Source organism: Epinephelus moara, chromosome 24, assembly GCF_006386435.1.
Source record: "Epinephelus moara isolate mb chromosome 24, YSFRI_EMoa_1.0, whole genome shotgun sequence".
NCBI lineage: Eukaryota > Metazoa > Chordata > Actinopteri > Perciformes > Serranidae > Epinephelus > Epinephelus moara.
The window spans coordinates 44,927,576-44,955,249 of NC_065529.1; the positions used below are offsets into that span (position 1 = coordinate 44,927,576).

A 27,674-nucleotide genomic window follows, 5' to 3' on the forward strand; every position below is an offset into this window, starting at 1 on the left:
AGACTTAACCAGAATAGTGGTGTAACGTGATGAATTAGTGGCACTGACGCTACAAACATCCACAGCAGTGCATAATGACGCGTGCTCTGGCACCATTGGAGAACCTCATCGATGTGACACAGTCAGGAAAACTGCACGTCCTTTGTTGTATTTCTCACTGACAGTTCTAATGAGTGGTGAGGGGCACAAGTATCGATATGCAAACAGATGTTAAATGGTGTTTCTACATCCACTTATGGTGAACTGTGGGGGTGGAAATGAGACGCATGTCCATGTGCCCAGCAGTGATTCAAAACATAATCAGGTGTCTGCACAGCTTTATAAATCTGCCAAAAAGAATGCGTATGCATATTTCTGCATTAGTTCATACACACAGTTTTAGTCACAAATTAATACAGATTTTTATGCATCTGGTCTCAGATCGTTTGTGGCTGTTTGCCGACAGAGGACTCCAACACTGAATTTCTCCTTAAATTATTTTTTTCACAGGAAAACACTTCACAGTACTATTGGTTTATACTAATAATGTGTGAAAATAATAAAACTATAAATTCTACAAATCTACAACCCAATAAATATTGATCTGATCCACTGCCGAGGGGGAAGAAGGAAGATGGATACAGCAGAATTTCTGCTGTTTCAAGAGGAATTTAAGGGATAATTGATCCGGGACAAAAGCCAGTTTAAACTGCCAGAAAATTGGTGTCTGTCACTGAATTTGACAGACGGGCGGAGACGGTGTGGACAGAAACAGTCAAACACAGCAGACAGGTATGCACATGGCATTACATCAGATAAATCTCTCTCACACACACACACACACACACACACACACACACGGTGCTCTCACCCTGGAGTTTGGCTGCTCATCGAAGACCAGTTTGAATGTGTCGGCCTGAGACTGACTGGAACTGTCCAGACACATGTAACCACACACTCGATACACAGAGTCTCCATAGCCAGCAGCTGGAGGAGAGGAGAAATAACAATGGAAGGATGAAGAGCGAGAAACACAGTGAGGAACAGAGGAAGGAAGAGCGTTTTGGACTCAGATTCAAAGAGCTGTATTCAACATTTTCCTCTGACATTGATTATATTTTCATTTCTTCACCTTTCAGATGGTCCTGCATGACTCTCCATCCGTGACCGCTGATGTAAACACAGGGAGGAGGGCAGAAGAACCTGTGGGTCATACAACAGTTCAGGCTTAAACTACTGAATCAAACATACTATTGAACATGAACATGAACACGAGCTGTATGGTGTGGACATTTTTATATCTAATTAAATACATCAGCAGCATGGTGGTGCAGTGGTTAGCACTGTCACCTCACAGCAAGAGGGTTCCTGGTTCATACCTGCAGTGGGGGAGTCCTTCTGTGCAGAGTTTGCATGTTCATGTCAGCATGAGTTTTTTTACTGCACTACTTTTGTCTGACAGCTTTAGTTACTTTTCAGATGACAGTTTTTCATCTCTTTCCTTTCCAGTGATAACCACGTATCTCCAGATGTGCTGATGTTGAATATTTGTGATAAACTTAAGGATGAAGAGCTCCTTTATGTGTTGAGAAAATTCTCCTCCTTCTGAAGCTAAATAAACTCTTTAAAAACCATCTGGGATCAGCTGGAAAAGTCGGCGTCACAAAGCTGAAAACAGGCTGTTATTCTGACCTTTTAGAGATACGAGGTTCTCACAGGACAGCCACGCTACATACACATGATGATCTTATAGGCCATGATGCATTGCTGCAGATTAAACTACCCAACAGGATACAAATGAGCACAACCTTAAACATCTGCAGCAGGAAAATGCAACATACGCATTAATGCAGCAGTAATATTAATCCAAAAACATTAGATAAAAGGAAAAGAACTGTTAACTGCATTATAACTAGATTTACTCTTCATACTTTAAATGCATTTTCCCGATAATACTTACATTGTGGTATTAGTTTTAGAAAATGTTGATTAAGACTAGTAGTCAGAATAACTGAGCAGTTAACCGCACCCATTGCTTAAAATAGAAGATGTTTGCTTTGCAAGAAAATGAGAACTGTAAGATTAAAATTACAGGTGTGCTATTATCAGATTAAGAGCTGTCACATCTTTAATAATTATTTGTATCAGTGTGTGTGTAGTGTCCTCATGGTGACTGCTTTCTAGTAGTTAGCGAGAGAGGGTATTTGTGAGACATGATAATCGAGGTGACATTCTATATGTTGATTTCATTTCCTTATTTTGGGGATCATCTATAGGTCACCTGTTAGTGAGTATGTGGTGCTCCAGACAAGACCAGATCTTGAAATATATAAGGAAGTGCAAGAGCTGATATAATGGAAGACCTGTTTGCTGAAAGCACTCTCCTATACTGCCATACTCTAAAAATATCTAACACTCCCTTGTTAGTCAGAGACAGCCGGAGGATTTTCCACATAGTGCTTATATTAAAGTAAAAGATCTGAATTTCCTCCACCCTCGCCTACCTCCAACCACCTCTAAGGACTGGACGTGATGAGTGTATTTTTAGTGTGTTGCATGTCTATTCAGCTAACTGTCTGAAAAGTTGCTCAGAATCATCATCAAACCTTTTCTCATTGCCGTAGGACTTCTGAGCGACCTTGGCGTGCAGGATGGTGACACTCTGGTCTGCATGAGCTTCTCTTCCTGGTTCCCTCGTTGTTCCCAGTAACTGACAGCCTTGAAGCCCCAGGTCCAGTCTACTGATTGGACAAGGACAAACTGTCAATCACAAACAACCAGGAAATTTGTATTTGTGTGGGGCAGAGTCACAATGTTAAGTTGTCCCAGTGGCCAATTGTGGTACTGCAAGCTTAATTACTAACTGATTATTTTATACACTCCTACGACTTCAGCTGCTCAATTGAGAGGTATTCTATGGGTGGTTTTAATTGAAAAGTTAATTGAATAATTGAGGTTCCTATACAAATTAATCTTTAACACAGTCTCTTTAAAGTGAACTGAGTGATGCGCTCACTTTCTGATGTACACACTGAAGTCGTAGGACTATATAAAATAATGAATGTAGTTACCATGATGTCACCAATTAGTTTATGGATTCCAGTTTTGAAGCCTTGGGTTTTGGCTGTCACCGTCTTGGGGATTTTTGGAGCCAGAATTGACCATATTTAGATGAGAGGGTGGAGCTGTGGAGGAGCGAATGTTGGATATGACTCACAGACTGTGGTGACACCTCACAGACAGCCTAAGCAGCCCTGCTCTTAATTATGTGTAACTTTAGGCCTTCATAACATTTTAACAGGTAAGTTATACTAAACCCGCTCTGCTGACTCGCTCCTGGTGCCAGCCTCAAGTGGCCATTAGAGGAACTGCAGTTTTTGGCACTTTGTGTTTGCTTCATTTTCCAGCCGTGGAGCTTGCCACTTGACTGAAGTGCATTTAAACAGTGATGCGTTCACTTACTGATGTACATACTGAAGTGAATGTGGTTAGTGGCAGCGATGCAACATTACAGATGCTGGCTGCTGTCGTTAAACTCCAAAGACGAAGAGGAAGAAGAAGAAGGAGAATGTGTCTGATGACAAATCTTTGAACTGAAGTGAAGAAGGTAATTCATACCTCTACCATGCTGGAGTTTCTCAGGCTGGATTGATAAATGTCATTAAAACAAATAAATGTCCGCTAACAACATGTGTGTAATAAAGTTGCATCTCTAACACACTGACAGAGGGCATCATAAACTACAACATCATCACTCAGCTGTATCTGAAACACAGACAGACAAGTGGAAGTGTTTAAAGTTTTCTTCAGTCCCTCAGACTAAACACTCTGTCATCATGTTCAGACACTCCGTCCATCTTTATAATGGACTTGTTAACAGTGAGACATAAATAAAGACGCACCAAACATAGTTTCCGATATGGGAGAACTGCATTAGTGACACATTGTACAATGGAAGAGTTATTTTTGTATCTTAAAAATGTGCTCTTACTTCTTACTGTGACTGACACCAGAGACACACAGTCACAGTGAAATACACAATGACGCCACTTTTTTGTTACTTATTTTCACACATTTTACTGACTAGAAATTTTTCTACAAATAAAAACAAATCTAGAAGATTCACATTATACAGCAGAAGTAAATGATTCATTACTTAAACAAGCTCTCTAAACTAAAACAGATTGTTGAGGGGAATTTAGATGTCTGTTGCTTTTTGTCAAAATATTTTGACTGATTGATTCAATTATTTTTTCCTTCATTTTTTGGCTTACTTTATTAAAGTTGATAACAAGAGGCATTTAAAATAATTAAAATCTGGAACATTTTGTGACAGCAGCAATCAAACAGCAGGTAAACATCTGCAAGAACCAAGTTTAACTAACTGGAACAAAAGGCAGTTGTGTGGATAATGATTTAATTTACACAAAATCATTCATGCTTTCACTCATCTCTGCAGTTGTGTAATACAGTTTTGATATTTTTGTGAGTTAACAATTCAACAATAACACAAAGAAGCAACACATTTGAATTCTTTGTGACTAGATTTCCTATAATTCATCTCTGTAAAACTATAAAGTGAAGAATGTGGTGAAAACTCATTTATTCTTCAGTTTGAGCAGTTAATGTGAAATAGTTTGTTGGTGACCAGATTGAAACAGAAACATGGTCTGCAAACTCATCTGTGTGATTAGATCTCATTAAAAGTTCAGCTGAACAGCAGGTAAGTGACTGAGGGAACAGAAACATTAGCGGACCGAGCGGCCCCGTGTTGCTCCGCTAACAATAGCTGCTGTCACATTAGCTGTGTTTCTCTCTGCAGTAACGATGTAATGAGGAGTTACCACCCCGGGGCCAGGAGGCTGGAATGCTACTCATAATGAAGACTACTGACACGAGAGGAAGAGGAAGAGGAGGATGTAGAAAATGTTGATGAGGAGTAGTGAATGATGAAGGAGATCACGGTCAGAATAACTGAGCAGTTAACTGCACCTGTTGCTTAAAATATATGATGTTTGCTTTGCAAGAAGTGAGTCGTGTACCTAAGAAACAAGAATTGTAAGATTAAAATTACAGGTGTGCTGTTATCAGATTTAAGAGCTGTCGAATTTTTTAATTTTTTAAATTTGTATCAGTGTCTATGTAGTGTCCTCATGGTGACTGTCTTCTGGTAGTTTGGGAGAGAGGATATTTGTGAGACATGATAATCCACATGTCATTCTATATGTTGATTTCATTTCCTTATTTTCGGGATCATCTATAGGTCACCTGTTAGTCAGTATGTGGTGCTCCAGACAAGACCAGTGTTTGACTGAAAGATACATGAGGAAGTGCAAGAGTTAACGTAATGACTTGTTTGTTGAAAGCACTCTGCTATACTATAAAAATAGCGAACACTCCCTTGTTAGTCAGAGACTCTTCTGTTGTACTTTTGTAAATCATGGTCCCATTCAAATAGACCATAAAGCAGGGGATGCATTGGGTCGTGGCTACCTCATGATTGACAAGGTGCTACTACAGGACCTGTCAGTCAGGACAGCGGCGTAGTGATGCGTATCCACGACACTGCGTGCATTACCATGAACTTGTTTTTGGGTGGTGTCCATGTTCTTGTCTTAGAAGTCTGACCCTTTCACAGTGACCCTTACATATCAAACTAACGTACAAACCAGCACAGATCTGAGCACAGAAATCATCTAATGATAGGATTTGCGTGTGATTCATGAAACATTCATATCTCCCCAATCACAGTGTGGGAATGATTGGTTGTTGATAAATGTTGCAGCTGAAAACAACAATCATTTAAATATCCCGCCCCCTATATTCTCGGTGTAGAGAATAAACTCCCTAGAGTTTACGACATGGAAAGGGAGAAACTTCTCTGAGCTGGAAATGGAAACTCTGATGTCACAGGTTCAATTTAAACAGCTGGTTCAATCTGGCAGGCTGAAAAATGTCATCAAAGAAAGTGAAAAAACGCAGTACGTAAAGAGACACTGCTGCAGTCAACAGCGTTGTACTGGACAATCAAACCAGCTGAGATTGGAATATTTAATTTATACATCCATGTTATGTACCAATCAATAGTCTGCATGTATTAATAATATTAGCCTACATACTATATAATATCGCATGGCCACACGTATCTGGTCTGCTGCTATTTCGCGCATGGTGGAGGAGACACAGACGCACCACCTGTGTTCTCCAACTCACCAGATTTACGCTGCAGCACTGCCAGTCCAGGCTGACTCAAACTTGCGTAAATGACTTGAGACCTGATGTGAGATTTGATCGTAACCTCCACTCACGTCCACATTATATTATATATCAAGCTTTGCAAGAAATGACCGAATCATTTCAGTTGGTAAATAAGGGCCAGTGTGTCTTCAGTTCATGAAAGTTAATTGTGACATTTTGGTCACCTAAAATAATCTTGTTTAGTGTTCAGTTGAACTAAAAGATACTCTAAGAAGACTGCTGTTCAGTTTTTGTGTTGAGTACTTTTTGTTTTCAGCCTGCTTAAAGGCAAAATTAGTGTCCAGATTTATATCACAGATAATGTGAATTACGGAGGCACCTTAGGAACAAAGCTCGTGAGCTAGTTACAGCTTTATAGTCTATGGTCAGATCCACCCCTCACTCTTCCACAGCTCCACCTTCCAATGAAAAATTTAAACAAGTAAACTCTCTGCAGGATATCGGATCCACAGCCTGAGAAGTCCCAAATACTGTGAAAACAACTGATACAGTACAAACAACATGACTGCATAACTTCAACAAATTTTACAAATCAAAAAATTCTTATTTAGGCTACCTGCTCAGAAAGTGTCTGTGAACTTAGTTTCTCTTAGTGTTGAGGAGAGAAGAGCAGAGCGACTCTCTAAAGCAGCAGGACGCCAGCTTTAACAAGAACAACTCAGAAACACCACCATCACACAGTCACAACGCACAGAGAGAACACACTCAGAGGCCAACTGAGTCAAAACTACAAGGGTGTTCTTCTCTGCTCATAAAATCACAACAGAAACTTTCGCCAGGATCTTCGGACTCAAAGTGAACAGGATTGAACTTATGTCTCATTTTGCATGAGTACGACCTGTTTCATAGAGTTTTAATAAAATAAACCTAATACAGTATTTACATCAGAATCAGAAACAGTTTTGTTACCAAGTAGGTTTGCACACTCTGGGTGTTTTGGTGCATGATGATAAACACAATGATAAAGTCAAAAGTAGAAAAAATTGAAACTGAAAATATGAGAAAACATAAAAACATATCGCTGTTTTTAAAGTGTGCAGGGATGTGAAAAATTTGACACTGACCTGACACAACACCTGTGACAGTGAAACATGGCCGCATGTTTAGAAACATTTGTAGAAATATTTCTGAACCTTTCCTAAAGTAATTCTAGTTTTGTAAAGAGAGAAAAATTTCACACAGTCTTGTTGAGTATCTTTGCATTTGTCTCTTACATCATACTGTACGATGCAGCCAGGTGTATTGTTTTAAATTCAACACAAGATTGATGATTATCTTTATGTAAAACACACTAACACCCCTTTTCCACCAAAATAAGCGTGCGTGCGCAGGTTTTTAAAACATGAGTAAACCTGCTGAAAATAGGCGATTGACTCCAGACCAGGAGACCAGCAGAGCAGAGCAGCATAAACGACACTGCAGCAGATGAGTATGCCTTTCTGTGTGTGTGGATTTTTTTTGGTGTTCATGTTGCATGTCATGAACAGGTCGGGAAACAGGTTAGTAAACAGTAGGAAGCCGTATAGAGGCCTGTGAAAACTTCACAGTGGTAACACCTTTTCATATATCTCTAACTTATTCAGTCTCTCTTTCAAACTTGGTGCCGACTAATCTGGACAGTGTTTGAGTGCTGCTTAGGTGGAGACGGAGTGTATTTTGTCATGGCACATCACTGCAACTTGCCAGTAAAGGAGCTAAATTAGTGCATCGAAGCTGATCAGAGCCAGAGCTGATAAACACCAGTGACTACTGCAGAGTCATTTGACCTGGGTGTGAATGCTGACTGTAACCTTTCCCATTACATTAAAAAGCCAGATGTTAGTGGGTGTTAGTGTTTTTTTTTTGTGCAGTGGAAAAGGTGCTTAAGACTGAGTGTTAATTCATGCAGCAGAACATGTCGTCATGTTTTATGAATTGTTTCAAAAATAGGGCCAGTTATTGACAAATTATTTGAAGGGGAATATTAAAATTTAAAAACTGACACATTGCCTTCATCTAAAAAAAAACAAAAAAACAAAAAAAAAACAAGTACTAAACACCAATAACAACATTAGCCTGCGTCACAAACTGCAAATGTAATTCTCCACACAAAGGTAACAGTATTACCTGTCTTTAAGTCACACATACCTTCTCTCCATATGTATGCTGAGGCATAAAAACAACATTGCTCACAGCATCAATATTAATTTTTAAGCTACATTGCTCTTCAGTCTTGTGACGTCCTAAAATGATCTGTGACACAATTTGTCTTTCTGCAAAGTAACATCAGCTAAACTCTTCATCGTGGCTTCAGCTGGATGCACCATGAAGGGTTGAACATGTTATTCATCTGTGTCTGTTTTCATAAAGAACTCTGCCTAAAGCTCTATTTTTTAACCTAGTTCCTGCCCTCACACAGCGGTACATGGATTCAGAGGAGAGCAGGCTGCTCCTTGTAAGGAGGAGAGTCTGTCTGAACTGTATACTGAATGTTTTGTTCATACATGAGGGGGATCCCACTGACCCAGCACACCGCTCTCCACAGTTCACAGTTCAGGGTTCACACTTGACTGGCTCTGTGTGTGTGTGTGTGTGTGTGCTCAGTCACCAGGGTGCCAGCAGTAGACTAAATTAGATCTTTCCCTCTTCAAAGGTCAAAGGTCAGTGTGTCAGGAGCTCAGACCCTCTGGCATTTCACACTGAGAACACAGAACGGACAGAAGGAAGACTGAAAGAGGGGGAGGAGAGCAGAGGAGCGCACATTCACCTCCAAAAAAGTACATCTTCTGCTCCAGAGGTTTTTCTGCTGGAGGCTGAAACTTGTAATGACTACAGTCATTCTTTGGTTTGTTAGTGAGAGCGACTCAACAGGTGTCAGTTTAGGAGTCGTTTAGAGGCGTCAACCTGAGGCCAGTGGTGGAAGGACTGAGATCAACAATCAGACACCTGAATACTGTAATGATCATGTATTTGACATAGTTAGCCAAGTTTCTCATGTTCACATGCTGAATATAATAAAAACTAGGACACTAATGTTTATGCAAACTTTTTTGACATTTAAGTCTTAATCTGCTGAGGATTTTTCAAAGTCTGACTGTGGACAAGTTTTGGACTCTGATTTAATCTCCACGCTGTGTGGAGACATTCTGCTAGATACTGTGCAGAGTTGAATTGAAATGTGACGTCTAAGAGGTGCAGTTAGGATTTAGGGGGAAGTATCGGCAGAAATTGAATGTAATACAATACGTATGTTTTCTTTATTGTATAATCACCTGAAAATAAGAATCACTGTTTTTTCGTTACTTTAGAATGAGCCGTTATATCTACACAGGAAGCAGGTCCTCATCTAAAGAGATCGCCATGTTGGACAAACCAAACACTGGCTTCAGATAGAGCCATTCACGTTTGCCATCCACATGCATTTTAGCATGTTCGCAGCAAGTCAAAGACATCCAGCACCTACTATGTGTGCTCACCCTTTTCCTCTGATAACCCAGTGTGTGCTCACCTTCTATCTGATCCAGACTTTCAGGAGGTTTGAACCATGAGCCAAATTATTTGTAGAGGTCTCCTCGTCTCCGAAACAAACGGACCAGGTGGGTTAAACCAGTAAAAACACTGAATAAAGTAGTGTCACGTTAAAAAAGCAGTTTTTCTGTTGCTGCTTGTCGTGGAGGGGCTGCTTACTATGCTGGCAAACGCAGAAAATATCTGGATGTATTCCTGTCTAGAGCCAGTGTTTGGTTTGTCCATTGTGGGCTACTGTAGAAACATGGTGGTGAAACATGGTGATCTTAGAAGAGGAGGACCTGCTCCCTATGTAGATATAAATGGCTCATTCTAAGGTGACAAAAACATGATTCTTATTTCCGGATGATTATAGACTAAAGAAAAACTTCATATTTATTATTCCATTTCTGCCATTATATCCTTCTAAATTCTGCACACTGGACCTTTAATACAATTAAAAAATAAACAATAAACCAACATATCATGAGCTTCGGGAGCACATATTTGAACATACTTCCTACATAAAACGTAATGCAGCTCCTCCTGATGACATTTAAATGAAAATACAATTAATATAGTACTCATTTAATTCATAAGCCTGTTTGTCAGATAAATCCAGCTGATCTCACAGAAAAAGGTCCGCGTGGCATTGAAGACATTTTAAACAACATATCTAAGCTTATGCAAATATTTAACAACTTTAACGGCTTCAGATTCAGACAGTTATTCTTAAACAGTTTAAGACTGGTCAGTGATGCCACTCTGTCGTGCGCCTCGCTGCGCTCCGTGCGCCACGGCCCCACCTCACCTCTCCTCTCCAAACGTCTCCAAGCTGCCTGCACAAACTCTGTTTCTCACTCACTGCTGTTCGGATTTCAAAAGGCAGAGGGGTGGGGTCTCTTCCTCCACAAAAACGTCTCCTTCTGTCGTTTTAATACCTCCACACCATCCCTCCACCACCTCATTCCACCAGTGAGTAAAACCAAGGAGAGGTCACGGAGCGAGAGACGCAGAGCGACCCCACCGTCCTGAACGCATTTTCACGCCCGAGCGCTCATTCATCACGAGACGGCGAGTTTTCTCTGAGAGAAAAGTTGGGGATAAACTTCAGCAAACCGTGACCTCACCTCTCTGAACCCGGGACATTGTCTGTGTGTAACGGGACTTTCTGTTGCGGAGGCTGAGCATCCAGCTGGTTCGCCTGCCTTACCTGTCCCATCCGGCCGTCCTCGGTGCGTCGTGTCCCGCCAGCAGAGTCCCCAGGTGAGTGAGCGGGCTGACCGGGTCCGGGGACCGAGGAGGGGGGTAGAACAGAGCTGAGTCCGCCTGGGGGAATCCTGGCTGGGCCGCCGACGTGTCTGTCAGATTAAAAGAGACAAACTCAGATGCTCAGTTTGAAGGAACATTTGATTCAAAGCAAAGAGAAGCAGAAGGAGATCTGCAGGGTAACATTAGGACTGGAGCTTCATCATTAGAGATGTTCAGGATGCCAACAAGGCTGAAATCATTAGTCATACAAGAGAAAACAATTGTCCAAGAAAAAACAGTAAACCAAACTGAATATCATCGGATTTTGAACTGCTAATCCACAAATCAAGACAGCTGCATGTCATTTTAAATCCTCTGAGAAACTGTGATCAGTATGAGTCTTTATTCTTCGACACTTTATAGGCAAAACAATCAACTCATTATTCTGGGAAATAATTGACACATTCATCTGTAATGAAAATAATCTTAATTGCTGTTCTGAATGTCAACATTAGCTGCTTCGTTTAAAGTCTGCCTTTCAAAAAAGCTCTCAGATTTGTCTAAAATTAACTTTTGAATTCTTGTCCTACAGAGTCCAGTGTGGTATTAATAATACATGTTTGATAAAGAGCTCTAATGAACTTAAAACACATTTGAGTTGTTGTTGAGGCATTTATCTTTGTTGGTGTTGATATAAAGTTATAAAGCCAAAAGTTTTTGGTGATTTATGAACATTTCTGCACAGCTTTGGTGCTGTGGTGAATGTTTGAAATGAAGTTAAACAATGAGACAAAAAAAAGTCTGGTCATCTTTTAGTCCTCTGATTCTATCAAGCTCAAGTCTGAAAAATGTGATGTGCTGTTGGCAGGCTTAGAAATAGATGTGAGTGAGTGAGTGAGTGAGTGAGTGAGTGAGTGAGCGTAATGCTTTGGGTTCACACTGGTTGCCTGGAGGTGATGCTCTGCAGAGCTCAAAAGCAGCATTCATGCAGGAAGACAGATCAGTCAGCAGCGAGCAGAGAGACAGGCGGACAGTTAGACAGGCTGATGGACAAACAGACAGACAGGAATACAGTTTAATGAGAAGTGAGTGCAGACCTGATTTTACAAAGATATTTCAGACTGGTCTGTGGTGTTCAGTTTTAATTTTGCCCTTAGATTTATCCAATACAAGCTGGACAGTTTGACTAAAACTAAGAAAAAGGTGAGGGCCTATCAGGTTAACTCTGAACTAAAGGAAGGGTCCATATAAATTTAAATAAAATTTTAACCCATTTTCAGGGAATTGGCAAAAAAAAGTATGTCTCTATCTACTACAAATTTTAAGAGTTGTTTAATCAAACAGATGGTGGTGCTAATTCTTCAGTCGGTGCCATTAAATGACAGCAGACAGGATGAGAAGAGGTCATTGAAAGAGCTCCAGTGAAATGTCGAACGATGGAAAACCATGTGGAAGAAAACATGATGACAATGACAGTTGTGTTTGTTCCATGTATTAATCGTTTACAGTCCTCTCATCGCTCCACACACAGCTTGTGTTTTCTGCTCTTCACTTTAGGTCATATGAGTCATGTTCTGTTGCACTTTTTTAAAGCTTGTTTTCTATTAACTGATTTTATTTGCTACATTAAAGTACCGTCCACACATGGCTGGCAGGAAGGCAGGAATAATGAATGACATGTAAATGCTTTCCCACTTTTTAACATTCAATATTCTGTTTTCGAATTCCACTGTGTCTACTCAGCGCACAAAAACAAGTGGATGGAAACACACTTAAGTAATGGTTCAGGTTTTCTGTAGAGAGTTGGATGAAGTACTTCTCCATAGTCAGTGTATTACATACCATAGATGTCAGGTGGCACGCCCCCAGATTGGAGAAGCAGACTGGAGTCCGAAATGAAAGCTAAGCAATGTACTGCTGAGGACTGAGGCAGCAGCAAAACATATTTTAGCCACCTAAAAACCTTTAAGTCAGTTGAAGTGTATGCTATATTGAGAGTATTTTTACTGCTTTACCTAAAGACCAGACAGTTTTTTCTAGCGGGAAAATGAAGCTTTTATATCACTCTCCTCAAAGCCAGACTCCATTGACAAAAACAGTAATTTAACATTGCAGAACACAGGAGCTGCTGGTCTACTGCTGCCTCGAAATGTTAAGTTGTTTGTGTTATTGTGTGACTTTGGTGTTTACAAGGTTTAGTTTGGATGCACCAATGTCTCGCAATAGTAAAAACAAACTGGTTGACTAAGGCAGTGGTCGACCAACAGCTCCTGTGTACAGCAAGCTAAAATTACTGTTTTTCTTAATGGAGTCTGGTGGTTTTGACGAGAGCATAGACAGGGAACTGGAACCATTAACAACTTCCCCACGGGAACAGGCTGTCTGACAGAAAGGTAAAGTGGTGAAAATACTCTCAATACAGTGTATACTTAAACTAATATGGATTTCTTTTAGGTGGGACTTCTTCAAGGTGGCTTAAATAGGCTAAGTTTTGTTGCTGGCACGTCCACAGCAGTATATTGCTTAGTTTCTTTGGTGGTGCTCCAGCCTACTTCTCCAAACTGGAGGTGTGCCGACTGACGTCTACTGCAGGTCACACACTGACGATGGATAAGTGCTCCACACAACTGCACCACAAAATGAAAACAGAGCTCATAATTTGTGGTTTGTTAACGATGTTGTGGAGCGTGTTATGAGAAGGGAAAGGAGTTGTTAGAGAGCTCGGTAACACGTTGGAAACAGAAGTGAGGACCTTGTCTGTCTTTTTTGTTTTACCAAGGAAACTCTGCTGCCTGTTGAATTAGAGGAAGCCACAACATCTGTTAAACGTCTGCACAGGTTTTATGCTTCTGGAAGTTTTTGTATCATTACACTGTTCATGAATTTTCACATTTAAATGCCCTCATAACTGTTGAATTCTTCCACAAACATTTTATAAAGGGAGCTGAGTAGTTTGACATGGTTGCTTGATCAGCCATGTTTTTTTCAGTTTGAAAAATGTTTAAATTTACCCAGAATTCACAGCAAATTTTAGCTACTTAAAGGTCCAGTGTGTTGGGGGATTTAGTGGCTTCTAGCTGTGAGGACTGCAGATTAAAACCAGCTGAAGCTTCTCCCAGTTAGAATTCCTTCAGTGTTCAGGAGGTTTGTACAGGGAGCTGAATCATCCACAGAGGTCTCTTCTTCTTTAAAACAGACCAGGTGATTAAAACTAGTAAAACACTAAATAAGGACCTGATCACACAGAATGTGTTTTAGCAGCTGTAGCCGGCTTTTTGTAATTGTTTTTAATGAAAATAAAGCTTTTTGCTCGCGTTAATTTATGTTGCCACATGTCTCGCATTTCTGCGCTCTAGGCACCTGATGTTCAGAGCGCTCTGAACTCCTCAAGTTAAAAAAACTTAAACTCAGATTGAAAAAGCACCCCACGTCATCTCTTTTTTCCCATTGTCCAATTGGATTATTTGAGAGGCGGGCCTTCTGTGGTGGTCGAAACAACAAGTTTACTGTAATGGAGGAGAAACTGGTGTTAACATTTGCTGGATACCCAGAGCTATACAAGCCGATGATAGACAGCAGGTTGTCAAACTGCCCAGAGTCCTCCTAAAATATGCCAGGAAACGTCCATCATAGATATAAATGGCTCACTGTAAGGCAGTGGCACTCAATTTACGGCCCACGGGCTAAATCTGGCCCGCCATAGGTTGCTGGGTCACCCACCGACCATTTCAAAAAAAGTGATTCAAACTGGAAGCCTGAATGTCCTCAAATCCTAGAAACACTCCTGTGACACCTGATTTGTTCCAGTCTGCTGTGACTGGATTTGCCTCTTGGCAAAGATGAGTGAGGAAAGCAAATGTCCAAAGGTTGAAAGCAGTTAATTATATGTATTGATGAATATTAATAATGTTTGTTTAATAACTGGCCCCTGGCCTCCTGTCATTTTGCAAAGGTGGCCCCTGAGTATCGCTGCTTTAAAGCAATGAAAACACAATTCTCATTTTCAGGTGATTCTTAATTATTGCAATAAATTCCATTACTGCCAGTATATCCCCTCGACCATACACACTGGACCTTTAATTAAATCAAGAGCTGGACCGTTTTGACTTTTATCTGAAGACTGACCATCAGTGTGATCTAACCATAGTCCAAGTCTTCATGAAACCAGCCTCAGGTCTACAGTCAGACAGATAATCACACAGTCAGACAGACAGAGAGTCAGTCAGTCGTACAGGAAGTCAGGCAGTGAGACGGGCACACAGGTAGACAGTAAAACAGTCAGCAGTGAGTGAAACTGCTAACAGTAGCAGAGTCAACATCTGGTTCCAATCTAACGCTGCTAACAAGAAGTGCTGTGTCTTCATCTCAGTGTGGGCTCCAGCTGTCACTCCAACCACCTACAGTACCAACCACAGGCTCTGCTCACATCCACCCTCACTGTGCCTGTCTCTCTGCTCACATCCACCCTCACTGTGCCTGTCTCACTGCTCACATACACCCTCACTGTGCCTGTCTCTCTGCTCACATACACCCTCACTGTGCCTGTCTCACTGCTCACATCCACCCTCACTGTGCCTGTCTCACTGCTCACCTCCACCCTCACTGTGCCTGTCTCACTGCTCACCTCCACCCTCACTCTGCTGTCCTGTCTGTCTCCCTGCTCACATCCACCCTCACTCTGCTGTCCTGTCTGTCAGAGACGGGACTGTCAGACCTCTGCCGATAATTCAGCTCCTGGTAAAAACCTCCTGAACAATGAACACTGAAGGAATTCTAACCAGGAGAAGTTTCAGCTGGTTGCAATCTGCAATCCTCACTGCTAGTTCCCACTAAATCTCCCTAAATCTCAAACTCGTCCCAGTTTGTCTTCAGGTTTTGGCCAGCTCAACCAAAAAGTATTTTTTTCCAGTTTGCTTTATTTATTGAAATAATTTATGGAGGCATAATTGTGAGTACATTATCTCTTTCTGTTCAAACAACTAAATTAACCGTATCTGCACTCTGAATGGGTGGGGTTTAAATTGGAAGTGGGTGGGACCTCACTGGAAGTTATTTTAAGCTTGAAATGAATATGAGTTGATCAGGAGTTGCTACATTAATTATTTATTAGAAAACATTTTTACCGAACAGCCCCAGAATTGAGCTTTTACTTGAATGACATTGGTGCTTGTAAAAAGTAGGAAGTGTTGTCATGATACTTAAATTTCTACCTTTGATACAATACCTTGAAAAAAATCAATATTCAATACCATTTTTGATACCACAGGGAAAAAGGCATAAAATTTAACATATTTATTAAAAGGTTAATATAACAAGGCTTTCACATGACTACAACTACTTTTTTTCTTGGATAATAGCAGACAACGGCAGAATAAATGTAGTAAACATTAACAGTAAGAGAGAGTAAGAAAGAGCAGCTGGTAGAAGTTTAACAATACAGAGGAAAATTACTATTTCAACCATTTCAAATACTCAGAATTGATACGATATTATGAGATATATAGGCTACCTGAAATTTAAAAATAGCAATAGAGGAAAAAAGTAATATGAAATCTTTATTTTGTGCAGATGAAAATATCCTTTCTTTTTATCCCTTTAACCATTTTACAACCCCTCAGATTTATCTAGTGACAACCAGGTTGAAACCCACACTGGTCTGCAGATTCAGCACCAGGTACTTTTTTTTGACAGTTTCTTTAAGCTTGAATGTGTAATAGAGTCAATGTAGTCTCTGTTTTAATGACACATCAATACAAAATAATGTGTGTATGTTAATTCAAACACAGAGCTGGCTGATTTAACAGGAGCATATCTTCTGCAAGTGCAGGAAGAACACACAACACACATTGACTGAAGTTTAACTGCAACAACAGTGGATAAAACATTTCTCTGCTATGGTGGAAGCTGTTGAGCTCCAAATCTGCAAAGACCTTGAAAAAAACACATTTATCAGAGCACAGCACTCTGACGGTCAGACAAATGCACACTAAGTTTTTCTTTAACAACTCAAACTGTTTTATCAAGCAGCTCCTGCAGTATGTTAAGTCGTCCTGCCTCTGACAAACAGAGGAGCAGTTAGGATGTCAGAGACAGGGTCAAATATCTGTCACCTGTCACCGTTTCTCAACCTCAGGGTCACAACCCCGACAGGAGGTCGCGGGATGGTTATCAGGGGTCAGGAGTCAGATGATTGATTGAATGTGAAAAAAGTAAATAAGATATTATCACATAGTGTATTTTTAACATTGAAGTATACTTTCAGATTTGGTTTCTAGTTCTGTTTGTGAGCAGTTAATGCTTCTCTGCAGTTTGTCAAACAGAAATAAAACCAGATTAAAATGTCTTTGTGTGGACAGAAAGACTCAAATCTTCTGCAGTTACAATGGCAGTCAATTAACACCTTTGTACACCAAGTCGGTATTTTTCTCCTGAAATTGTTGCACTTTAAAAAAAATACATATATGACTTCACATTGAGTCAGTTATGTTTACACACTGACTCTGAAACTTACGTCAGTCATTAAAGTTTTCGGAACAGGTTCAGTTTCAGCATTCTTCGCATTTGTGAAAAGCCTTCAGAGAACTGTTTGATTAAGAAGCTGAGAGTAAAATGTGGCGTAACCTGCAGGACACATCTGCAACAAGAGAGAGGAAGGGGACGCACAGGATAATTTCTATCGCTATCATAACTGACATAGCCGACTTTCAACAGGTCAGATAGCAATAATCAGGTGGGTGATGATGATGAGGATGTAAAAGAAGATGAGGACCACACAAAGACAGAGAGAGATACAGAGTGAGACAGTGACAGTGTAGAGACAGAGAGGACAGACAGCTCAGCATGGAAAGTGTAGAAGAGCCGCAAGAATAAATCATTTTATCCCCATTCAAGTTAGTGGAGCTCTAAATAGGAAGCTAGCTGTTTGGCTGGCGGAAGTAAGGCTGCACTCGGTTGCGCTCAGCTGCCTCAAGTCCCCAGTGTGCCTGATCTACGGGCTGTATAATGTGGCAGCAGTGCCGATCATCTGGGTAATTTTAAAAGCGGCAGTTGAACCATTTTGGCTTCATGTGCCACTGAGCAACTTTCATAAGAATAAACAGGGCCCCACTGCCAATGCTGTATCCAGTTCTCCTACTACATCCACCGTACCAGCACAAAATGTTGTTATTAGAATAACTCCATTGACTTATAGTTTCACATGGGAAACAAACAGTGGGCTCCCTTGACTTTGTTGCTCTTTATACCATGGTAATTGCTGCCGGCCACCGGTTTGAATATAGCCATGAAGGGTGCTTCTTTGCATCGGTGTCTGTTGTCGATGTCTTCCGACAAACTGGCAGTATTTGACAAGTTGGGAATGAGACATTTATGTTCCCCTCAGGATGACTTTTAATAGCTTTAATAATTGTCTTACTTTTCATTTGGCACCATCATCAGGTCAAATTCAATTCAAACGTGTCCAACACTTGCTACAGAACTACTGACACTCCCATCAGCCTCAAATGTTCTTTACCTTACATGTCAGAACTGTCTGCTGCTTGATGTCACTCTGAAATAACTCTGATATCAATAAGATGACAAACTCATCTTCTACTCACCTTTCCTGCCATCTTCTCCGATGTCTAACTCATCCATGATGGTCTCTGCTGACATTAAGAGGGGGCGTTCCTCAGGTCCATCGTCACTGTTTTTAAGACAACTGTTAACTGTGATGATCTCTTTGTATGTGAAGGAGCTGCACAACAGATCCTGAGTGATGTGGATTAGCTGGACAAACAAATGCACACTTGGCAGATATTGTTATGGAAGACTAAAACAATGACTTCAGTGTCCATCAGCAGGTCTTCGAGCTGTGTAAATCGATTCATGCAGCTGTCCATTTAACGTCACGTTGGCTTTGTGTTGCAGCTTGATGGTCTGTTGAAATGTTAATATCTGTGTAAACTCATCCTGTGTAAACTAAACAAATCTGTCTAACTGGAGATGATGCATCATGGAGTCAAATGTCTAACAGACCCAAAAACAGACCATGAGAACTTGAAAATGAAGTAAAAACATGAAAAACTCATTAATATCCTCTTGTACTGTCAGTCAGACAACAGCTACACAATACATAACGAATAAATAAGCTCTGGTTATTGTTTCTGAGTGGGAGCTGACCTGAAATCAAGCTGGTGGTTAAGATCCTCTAGTTGTTCTCATGATGCAGGTTCAGCTTCTGTCCGTCCAGATGTTCCACACGCTTCAATGATGCACAGTTATCTCACAGTTTCACCATCATCACAGCAGTGCAGGTTAGCTTAGTTAAATATGTCCATCAGCCAGCGTAACCAGTCAGCATGTTTCCACCTCAGCGTACAGTCGATCTACAGTAACAGAGGCTTTAGTGGAAAACATATTTAAGTGTGTGTGTGTGTGTGTGTGTTCATGTTTGCCCTCCATCCCGGATCTGTTATCTGACCACTAGTCTTGGCGTGTGTGTGTGTGTGTGTGTGTGTGTGTACATTACTGTATCTCTCAGTCTGTGTGGGTAAGGAGATAATCACCTGTTGCTGGACTGCAGCTTTCTCACACACACCTTTCCTCTTTAGCAAACACCACAGAGACGAGCTGCTTTTTCTGTAATATTTTGTTTTCATCAAGTGATCATATCAGTCTAAAATACACACCATGTCGTCATTGTTATGGCTGACCTCTTCTCCTATTAATTACACTTCAGTTTTTGTACAGATTAAACAAAGGAAACAAAAGTAGTCGTGAGCTTTAGATGTACTAGAGGGTGGATTTAGTTATCTATGTTCTGAGCCACTGTGTCCACCTGTTTGCAGTCTTTATGCTAAGCTAACTGGCTGCTGATGGTAGCTTCATACTGAACAGACATATGCAGTGGTGGCACTTCCTGTAGGCAACATATGAGGCTTCCTAGGGCACCAATCAGAACAGGGTGTCAAATTTGCATCCAATTTTATTTACATTTAAAAAAAAAAAATCAAACATAAGGGAAAAAGTAATACAAAGATCTACTGCTAATGATCAGTTTGTACTACCTCTAGTCCTGACAATGCAGTTCAGCGAAATGGGTTCATCAGTGAGTGATCATCACAGACAGAAAATGCTCGAGCATCGATGAGGATGGTGGAGTGTATGTGGAGGAGTAAAACACCTTTCTCACTGCACAATAAAACCCATTAACACCCACTAACATTTGGCTTTTGTATGTAATGGCAAAGGCTGCAATCAGTATCCATGCCTGTGTCAAATGACTGCAGTAGTCATGGCTATTTATTGGCTCTGACTTTGATTGGCAGTGATGGAAATACAACACCCAGGTGAACATGCTAATTTTAGCCCCTGTATAGGTAAAACGCAATGAAGCGCCACCTTAAAATACCGATCATCTCCACCCAAGCAGTGCTCAAACATCGTTCCTAATTAGTCTGCATCAAGTTTGAAAGAGAGACTGAATAAGTAAAAAATAAAAAGAAGTAACACCATGACATTTTCACTGGCCTTCATGCTGCCTTCTACTGTTTACAAACCTGTTTTCTGGCCTGTCTGTGATGTCGAATATAACACGCCAGGAAAAAAAAAACACAGAAAGGCACACTTGTCTGCTGCAGAGCTGTGTACACAGATCATGTCTACTGACAATGGGAAAGGAGTCTATCATATTTTTACCATGTTTTTCCATGTTAAAAAACCCTCCAGCACGTGTTAATTTTGATGGAAAAGGCGTATAAGAGAAAGTAAAAAGCCTAAAGCCATCTGGGGATGCAGTACCGGGGCGCTAGGGAAAGCTGGCCTAGGGTGTCGGACGTGCGAGGTCCAGCTCTGCAGATATGAGAGTGAGATCAAGCTTCTTGTTTAACTCTAAGCAAGACTAAAGAGTAAAAGTGTATTTCCCACAATGTTGAATTATTCCTTTAAAGTGAAAATAAAGCCAGTAATATGATTATAAAACAGTAGAAGCCGTCAGTAAAATATTATCACCCAACCATTTAGTTCAAATGCAACAAGGTTGATAAGTTTGTGCCCCCGGAGAAACAAAACTTGATGTTTACCTTCAGCTGCCTTTATCTTGCAGGGCTGACGTGTCCAGCAGCGTCCCTCTGTCACACAGTCAGAAGCTGCTAAAAGCATTACAATCTGATGAAAACAAACAGCAGGACTCGACAAGAGGTCTGCGTTTCCTATCAGACAGCAGGGAGAAAAACAACAAATAACAGTCAGGGTGATCAATCCAAAAATAAATGCCTAAAACATGCTATAGTTTGAGATATTTACTGCCAACTGTGACCAATCACATTATTACTGGTTATTTAGAAATTCTGTTAAAGAGATTTTTTTGTTTAAGATGACGTGAGACACCAGAGGAACAGTTTGAAGTCACATCAGTCAAACTCTGTTGAGCTGCGATGGAAAGACTTTGGAAGGTTTAGAAAAGGATTGATCCAAAATAAACTGAAAAGTAATCAGTTTTGATTGAAATATGTCGTGTCTCTGCCTCGGCTCTGCATGAACGGCCAGCACAGATCAAACTTTCAAATTTATCATTAATGTGATCAATCCATTTTTTTTAAGAGCACATGGACTGTGCAAAAATGGGGTTGAATCGTGGGTAAGATAGAGAGGCCAGAGAAGTGAACATTTCCAACTGAGTCTGAAGTTCAAATACAGAGCACACACATGAGGTTTTTATCTCTATCTACTCTTTATTTCACCAGGACGTCTCTCTATCTATATGAGAAGAGAGACCTGATCTGGTTTAGGTTGTATTAAAATAATGACGTCCACAGTTACTGTTATTTAAGAATAATGGACAGGTGATCAAAACCAAACAGGACAAATATAGAAGACTGCTCCTCTAGAGCTGAAACAATTTATCAATTAGTCAATCAACAAAATTAATTTGCAACTTCTTTGATAATCCTTGATCATTTCCAGGTTTTCTCCTGCATAGATAATTACAAGGTGGTCCCCTCTGTCAAATTTTGTCTTGCCCCCACCTCTCGATAAAACTCTGATGGTGTCTTCAAGGAAAACATTTTCCAAACACTGAACTTTTGGATTTCTGTTATTTTAAGGGCAACTGCAGCATCTTGTCAATGTGGTGACAATTTAGATATTGAATAACATCCCAACCCTCACCTGTGGTCATGAGCTCTGGGTCGTGACTGAAAGAATGAGATTGTAGGTACAATCGGCCAAATTGAGTTTCCTCCATAGAGTGGCTTGGCTCAGCCTTGGAGATAGGGTGAGGAGTAGAGCCGCTGCTCCTTCACGTCGAAAACGGTCAGTTGAGTTGGTTCGGGCATCCGATCAGGATCCTCCTGGGCACCTTCCATTAGAAGTGTTCTGGGCACGTCCAACTGGTAGGAGGTCCTGGGCAGACCCAGAACATGCTGGAGGGATTACATGTCTCATGTGGCCTGGGAATGCCCAAGGATTCCCCAGGAGGAGCTGGAAAGCGTCACTGGTGAGAGGGATGTCTGGAGTACTTTGATCGGCCTGCTGCCCACATAACCCTGGATAAGCAGATGAAATTTTCACTGTTGTATAATTGGACATGTGAGTCAATTGAGAGAATACTCAATGATAAATCAATAATCATAATAATCTTGAGTTGCAGCTCCTCTGACACATGATTAAGTTGATGAACTGGTACATGCTGAATGCAGCTGAGACTTGTTCTCTATAATCTGTTCTGCAGCAGTCACAGAGTGATGCTGGGGTCAGGTGAGGGGCCACTGACTGTCGTTTGAGTGGACATCAGGGGCCGAAACACAGGAAGTCTGGAAAATGCATTAACATGTTCTGCTCCATAGGGGGCGGCAGTAATGGGACACCCAAGCCTGTTATGTACGTGTTAGTGTTCAGAGTTACACGATGCTGTTGTTTACGCTGCTGCTTCTTCATTAAACACAAAAGGGATTCTTTCTTCTCTCATTTCTTTTCTTCTTTTCTTGAGAAGTGATCGTCTGTGCTTTGTGTTGTTCAGAATAAAAGAAGTGAAGTAAAGAGGTGCTGAAGCCTAAAGTGTTTAACTACTGTATTCTCAGGGTGAAGGGAAGAACAGATGTCTTTCAAAATGTCCTGAACCTAGACCCAGAATTATATTTAATCTTCGAGAAATGAACTACATATATTTACTCATTACTGTATTTAAAATACAGTGTTTATTGTGTGTGCCACTGCTGCAAAGACGACCAAAACGCTTTCCGTCTCATCAGAGCCCAGCGAATAATCACACTAATATCTGGGTTTCACAATGAGTACCAACACACTCACCTGTAAGCATAAATGCACAGCAAGAATAATAAAAAGAATAAAGGTGAATGGCAAGAAACTAAAGGAAAAACACAATCGTCAAAATATAAACAACATATGACACTGAAACTGAACTTAACACTGCATTAACATTAACATTAACATGAACACAGCACCAGTGATGACGTCACTTGGTGAGACAAAGTAAATTACTATCAAAACAAAGCAAACAAACTTGTATTGCAACAGACAAGCAAAATTATTACACAACAATGGGAACTTTTTACATACACTGATACTCAATAGCTATCTAGGTCGACACATTACCTTTGTGCCGTAAATTGACCCGTCATTCATCAGCGTTTGGTTCGTCTGTTCTGGGCAAGAGTAGACATAAAAGGTTCATTCGAAGTTAACTTAAATACAACAATTCTTATTTTCAGGTTATGATACACTAAAGAAAACATACCAATGCTTGAACAAGGCTTGGGCACACATTCCACACTGAATGTTCACAGAGAGCTGTGGTCACTTGGATGTGGTTTTATTCATAGTACAACTGACAACCCGCTTTAGCCCCCATCAGTAGACGGAACGGCCAGAAGGTGAGCTTACCGTCCTTTCTTTGAATCGTTGCTGCAGCATAAATCAGACTGGAGGAAATCCAATGGTTTATTTTTACTGCTTGAACTTGAAAAGACCTTTTAAGAAACAGCCACTGTTTCATTTGTCGTGGTAATCTCACGTTCATGCCAACGTCAACAACTGCTGCTGCTCTTTGACTCCTGCAGCTCTGTAAACTGAGCGCTTGGTCAACACTCTGCTACTGTATGTGGCATTAAACTGCTCCAATATGTGCAGTTACCTGCTTTTCTTTTGTGTTTTCATGTTGAAATCACATTTTCTTCTAGATAACACATCAGTATTGAGATCATTTAGTTAATCATCCTGTAATTTCATGCAGTAGTTACACAACACAATTTAGTTCTATGAAGAAAATGTGCATCACAGTTTACAGGGTTCCCACAGCTGAGGTAAGTTAGGTTTGATACTTTAAAACATTTTTATACCACTTTGAATTCAATTTAAGACCAATTTCACCAACCAAATCACCACATACTGATGCTTGGTCAGTAGCCCTTCGGTGTCGGACACCAAAGAACAGAGGCACAGTCAAGCGGCAGTATGAGATGCACCAGCAGCAGCATTTGGTGACACTAGTAGAAGAGACACTGGTAGAAAGAGCGAGAAAAGTCTCCGTAGGACAGGTGGGAGTGGAGGTGGATGGGTCAAACAAACTCCAGACCTTGACCCGGGAGACTGCTGTTCATGTCTCATGGGAAACCAAAAGTCAATCGAGTTAAAATGACCGTACTTATTTTATGCCGAACCTTGATGTTTTTTTTCCTAAACCTAATTACGTACTTTTGTTGCTTAAACCGAAGGAAGTTAACCTAAAAATTAAATGTTTTACCTACGTTTTAAGATTATTTCAAAAAGAGAAGATGTATGTAATGAGTGTAAATTGACACACCATCCCTGAACGTCCAAAACTGATGCAGGAGTGTACCTTGCACGTCATGTTTTGATGTCACAGGCTACTGGCCGAGCATCAACACCACCACCATCAAGTTTGGAATGAGCATGTGTTGATTTTACAGTAACCAAACATGAAGACAAAACTAAATAAAACAACAGTTTTTACTTTGAGTTAAGAACAATTTTGCCCAAATGTTAATTGTAATATAAAACACGACATTTTTGATAGAATTTGGTTAAAGCGGGAAATATCTGGCGTTTTTTGGAGAGTTTTCTTGGCAATTTTGTGTCTCTCACTCTGCACATGGGATTCCACTGTTTTAATTCTCATCATGATGACTTCCAGTACAGATCCAGTAAATTAGAAATATAAATTATATATATAGAGAGATGTTACGGATCATTTTAGGATGTCCGAAAAATATGATGCATTAAATACTACTTCTCATGTCTGAGCATTTTAAAGACGTTTGAAAGATTGATTTGAGTCATTTTAATACCCATTAAGGTCTTATTTTTAGATGTATAAAGTCAAGACTTATGAAGGATCCGCAGTGACTGTGGTTCACATTTAAACTCCGAGGGTGAACACGGTGTATTCCCAGAGGTGGCAAGAGAGCAGACACTGTTTTAATTTGTTTAAAGTGTTAATTGAGGGAAATAGGATCTCCACTTCTATATTTAACAGCTGAGTAAGAAACACACTATTAACTGACTCACAGTCACCACAAGCAGCAGCCTTCACCACCGACCAGTCAATGAAATGTTTAACAAGAAAATATCTGAGCTCAATGATTCGCTTTGTGGATAATTATAGAACATATGTTGGTCTGTGACCCACACTGAGGGGGAGCAGAGGGGTGTGTGTGTGTTGCACGTGCTCAGTAGCGGTGGGATGGTAGTAGATTGTTGTTTGGCGAGTGGCCGGTGAGGGAGACAGGAAAGGGGTGTTGGTAGTGGAGGTGTCGGGGGAGCGAGTCATACTGAGGGGTCTTTGTCCTACACATATACATACACACACATAACACACACAAACACACAGTCCTACATGACTTGGATCGAGCACAAACTCTGAAATTGGTTGATAGCTTGAAAACTCTCCTGTGTGTTTTCAGATAAGCTTAAGTGCATCATCTTTCTCCTTTACAGTATATGTCTCTATTAGTGTCCTATGAAATCAGTGTGTAAAGACATGATGGACAATATCTTAATAAATACAGCTCAGTCACCGAAACAGCGCTGCAGTAATGAGTCTTAAAACCCAGAAATGAATTAGCACGTAGCACTCTTGGTTCCGGCGACTTGAAGTCAATGGGTTTTTGTGAATGTGTTTAAGGTCTGTGGTTAAGACAAGCTTAAGAGACTTTTACATTTTGTTCCACAACATAAAACACTTCAGTAAATACCCCACTGTGAATCTTTAAGTTTTTATTTGTCTTAAAAAAAGGTGGTTGCTAACAACTGACAGAACGTCATCAGCTCGAACACGGCTTTACAGTCTTGTTGTGGTTGCAACATTAAGTCTTGCATGATATGCAGTACATGAAAAATATCACATTCTCAGCCTAATTAAAGTTTATTTATAGCCCTATGTGTTTGCATTTTTCTCTTAATTTTGTTTTTGTTATGTTTAGGTTAGGTTTTTTAAAAATGTTGAATATATTTTGTGCTGTTATTAGACAGTTGGCAGGAGAGTGATGAGATGGAAAATACAGGAACAAATGTCTGCATGTGAACTGGGGACGCTGATGGCTGGCACCTCAACCCCTCAGCCACCAGGGCATCCCATATTTAAAGTAATAAGCTAGACGATTTTCATTTAAATAAATGTCTGTTAAGTCATTACCTGTCACCGAATGAGGTAACACAACAGTGACTGAGCCTGAGGCCCACTGATGAAAGCCCTTGCATCTGAAGCATTACAAACAGGATGTCTGTGACAACATTCTGGGAAAGATCCAGCCCAATCACCAGAGGAAAATGTTGGCATTGTACATTTCTACAAACCACAAATATGTTACATTTGTACATTTCATACATATATCAGCATTTCTAGTGAGGTAACATATGAGCTGACTTTGTCATCTGGAGGTGGAGGGGATGGTGGATGGTGTGACACCTAGGCGAGATGGCTGCCAAGCTGCAGACCACCGTTCAAGACCAACAAACTACAAAACAAGTGATTTAGCGAGTCATTGCTGTGTTTCCAGCAACTTTTTAGGCATCAAATGTGGGTGTTTTGTAGCGACCAGTCACTGTTTTTTTAGTGGCATTTTAAGCACGAAAAGCAGTTGGTTTTTTATCAAGACACTGCTGCTTTTCTTGCCTCACTGTTAACCTTAAACGCGCTATTTTAAGCCAAACATGATTTTTTCTAACCACAACCAAGTGAGGTTTGTTTGTCTGCCTAAAGCAACATTTTTTTGCGTCTCTGCTGTGGTGACCATTTCATCATAAGACGAGCTGATAAATTCACCAGCCTTGTATCAAACCTTTCATCACCAGGTTCACTCATCCCATCTCTTCCTCCCACTCCTTCCCTTCTGTCTTCCCACTCTCATTTACATCTGACATTTAACAGGCTGCCTATGACATCTTTTGGCATGTGAGTGTGTGTGTAGGCCTCTGTGCTTTTTTTCCTTCTGAGAATTAGTTTTAGACTTTGCAGAATGTGGACTTGGTTTCAAAACGCAATGCTGCTGGTTGGTCCGAGTTTTAATGTTGAGGAATTACATCATTATTGTTTTTTTCATTGATTTAAAACTTTATGTCTCAGGTCTCATTTTCTGAGACTCAGTCTCATCTGTTCCACCATAGTACTGATTCTGTACTAACAGTGTGTATGTTTGAGTAATGGCTGATTAAAGCTAGTAAATGATTCAGGGTTAGATCCT

The 27,674-nt window shown here is 40.5% G+C and overlaps 2 protein-coding genes across 3 annotated transcripts in view; one reads left to right on the plus strand and one right to left on the minus strand.

Moving 5' to 3' along the window:
- rbpjl (recombination signal binding protein for immunoglobulin kappa J region-like) overlaps positions 1-27,674 on the minus strand; it is a 50,541-nt gene that overhangs the window by 20,155 nt on the left and 2,712 nt on the right. The window contains exons 2-10 of the mRNA XM_050037565.1: positions 23,569-23,618; positions 22,123-22,499; positions 21,036-21,164; positions 19,135-19,340; positions 18,573-18,658; positions 10,937-11,084; positions 2,586-2,720; positions 1,112-1,182; positions 851-966 (exon numbers count right to left, since the gene is read on the minus strand). Coding sequence (XP_049893522.1) covers positions 851-966; positions 1,112-1,182; positions 2,586-2,720; positions 10,937-11,084; positions 18,573-18,627 — 525 coding nt within the window. The 5' untranslated portion in view covers positions 18,628-18,658; positions 19,135-19,340; positions 21,036-21,164; positions 22,123-22,499; positions 23,569-23,618. The remainder of the gene's footprint in view (positions 1-850; positions 967-1,111; positions 1,183-2,585; positions 2,721-10,936; positions 11,085-18,572; positions 18,659-19,134; positions 19,341-21,035; positions 21,165-22,122; positions 22,500-23,568; positions 23,619-27,674) is intronic.
- matn4 (matrilin 4) overlaps positions 10,604-27,674 on the plus strand; it is a 39,908-nt gene continuing 22,837 nt past the window's right edge. For both annotated transcript variants that reach the window (XM_050037563.1, XM_050037564.1), the window contains exon 1: positions 10,604-10,989. The gene's annotated coding sequence lies outside the window, so the exon portion shown is untranslated. The remainder of the gene's footprint in view (positions 10,990-27,674) is intronic.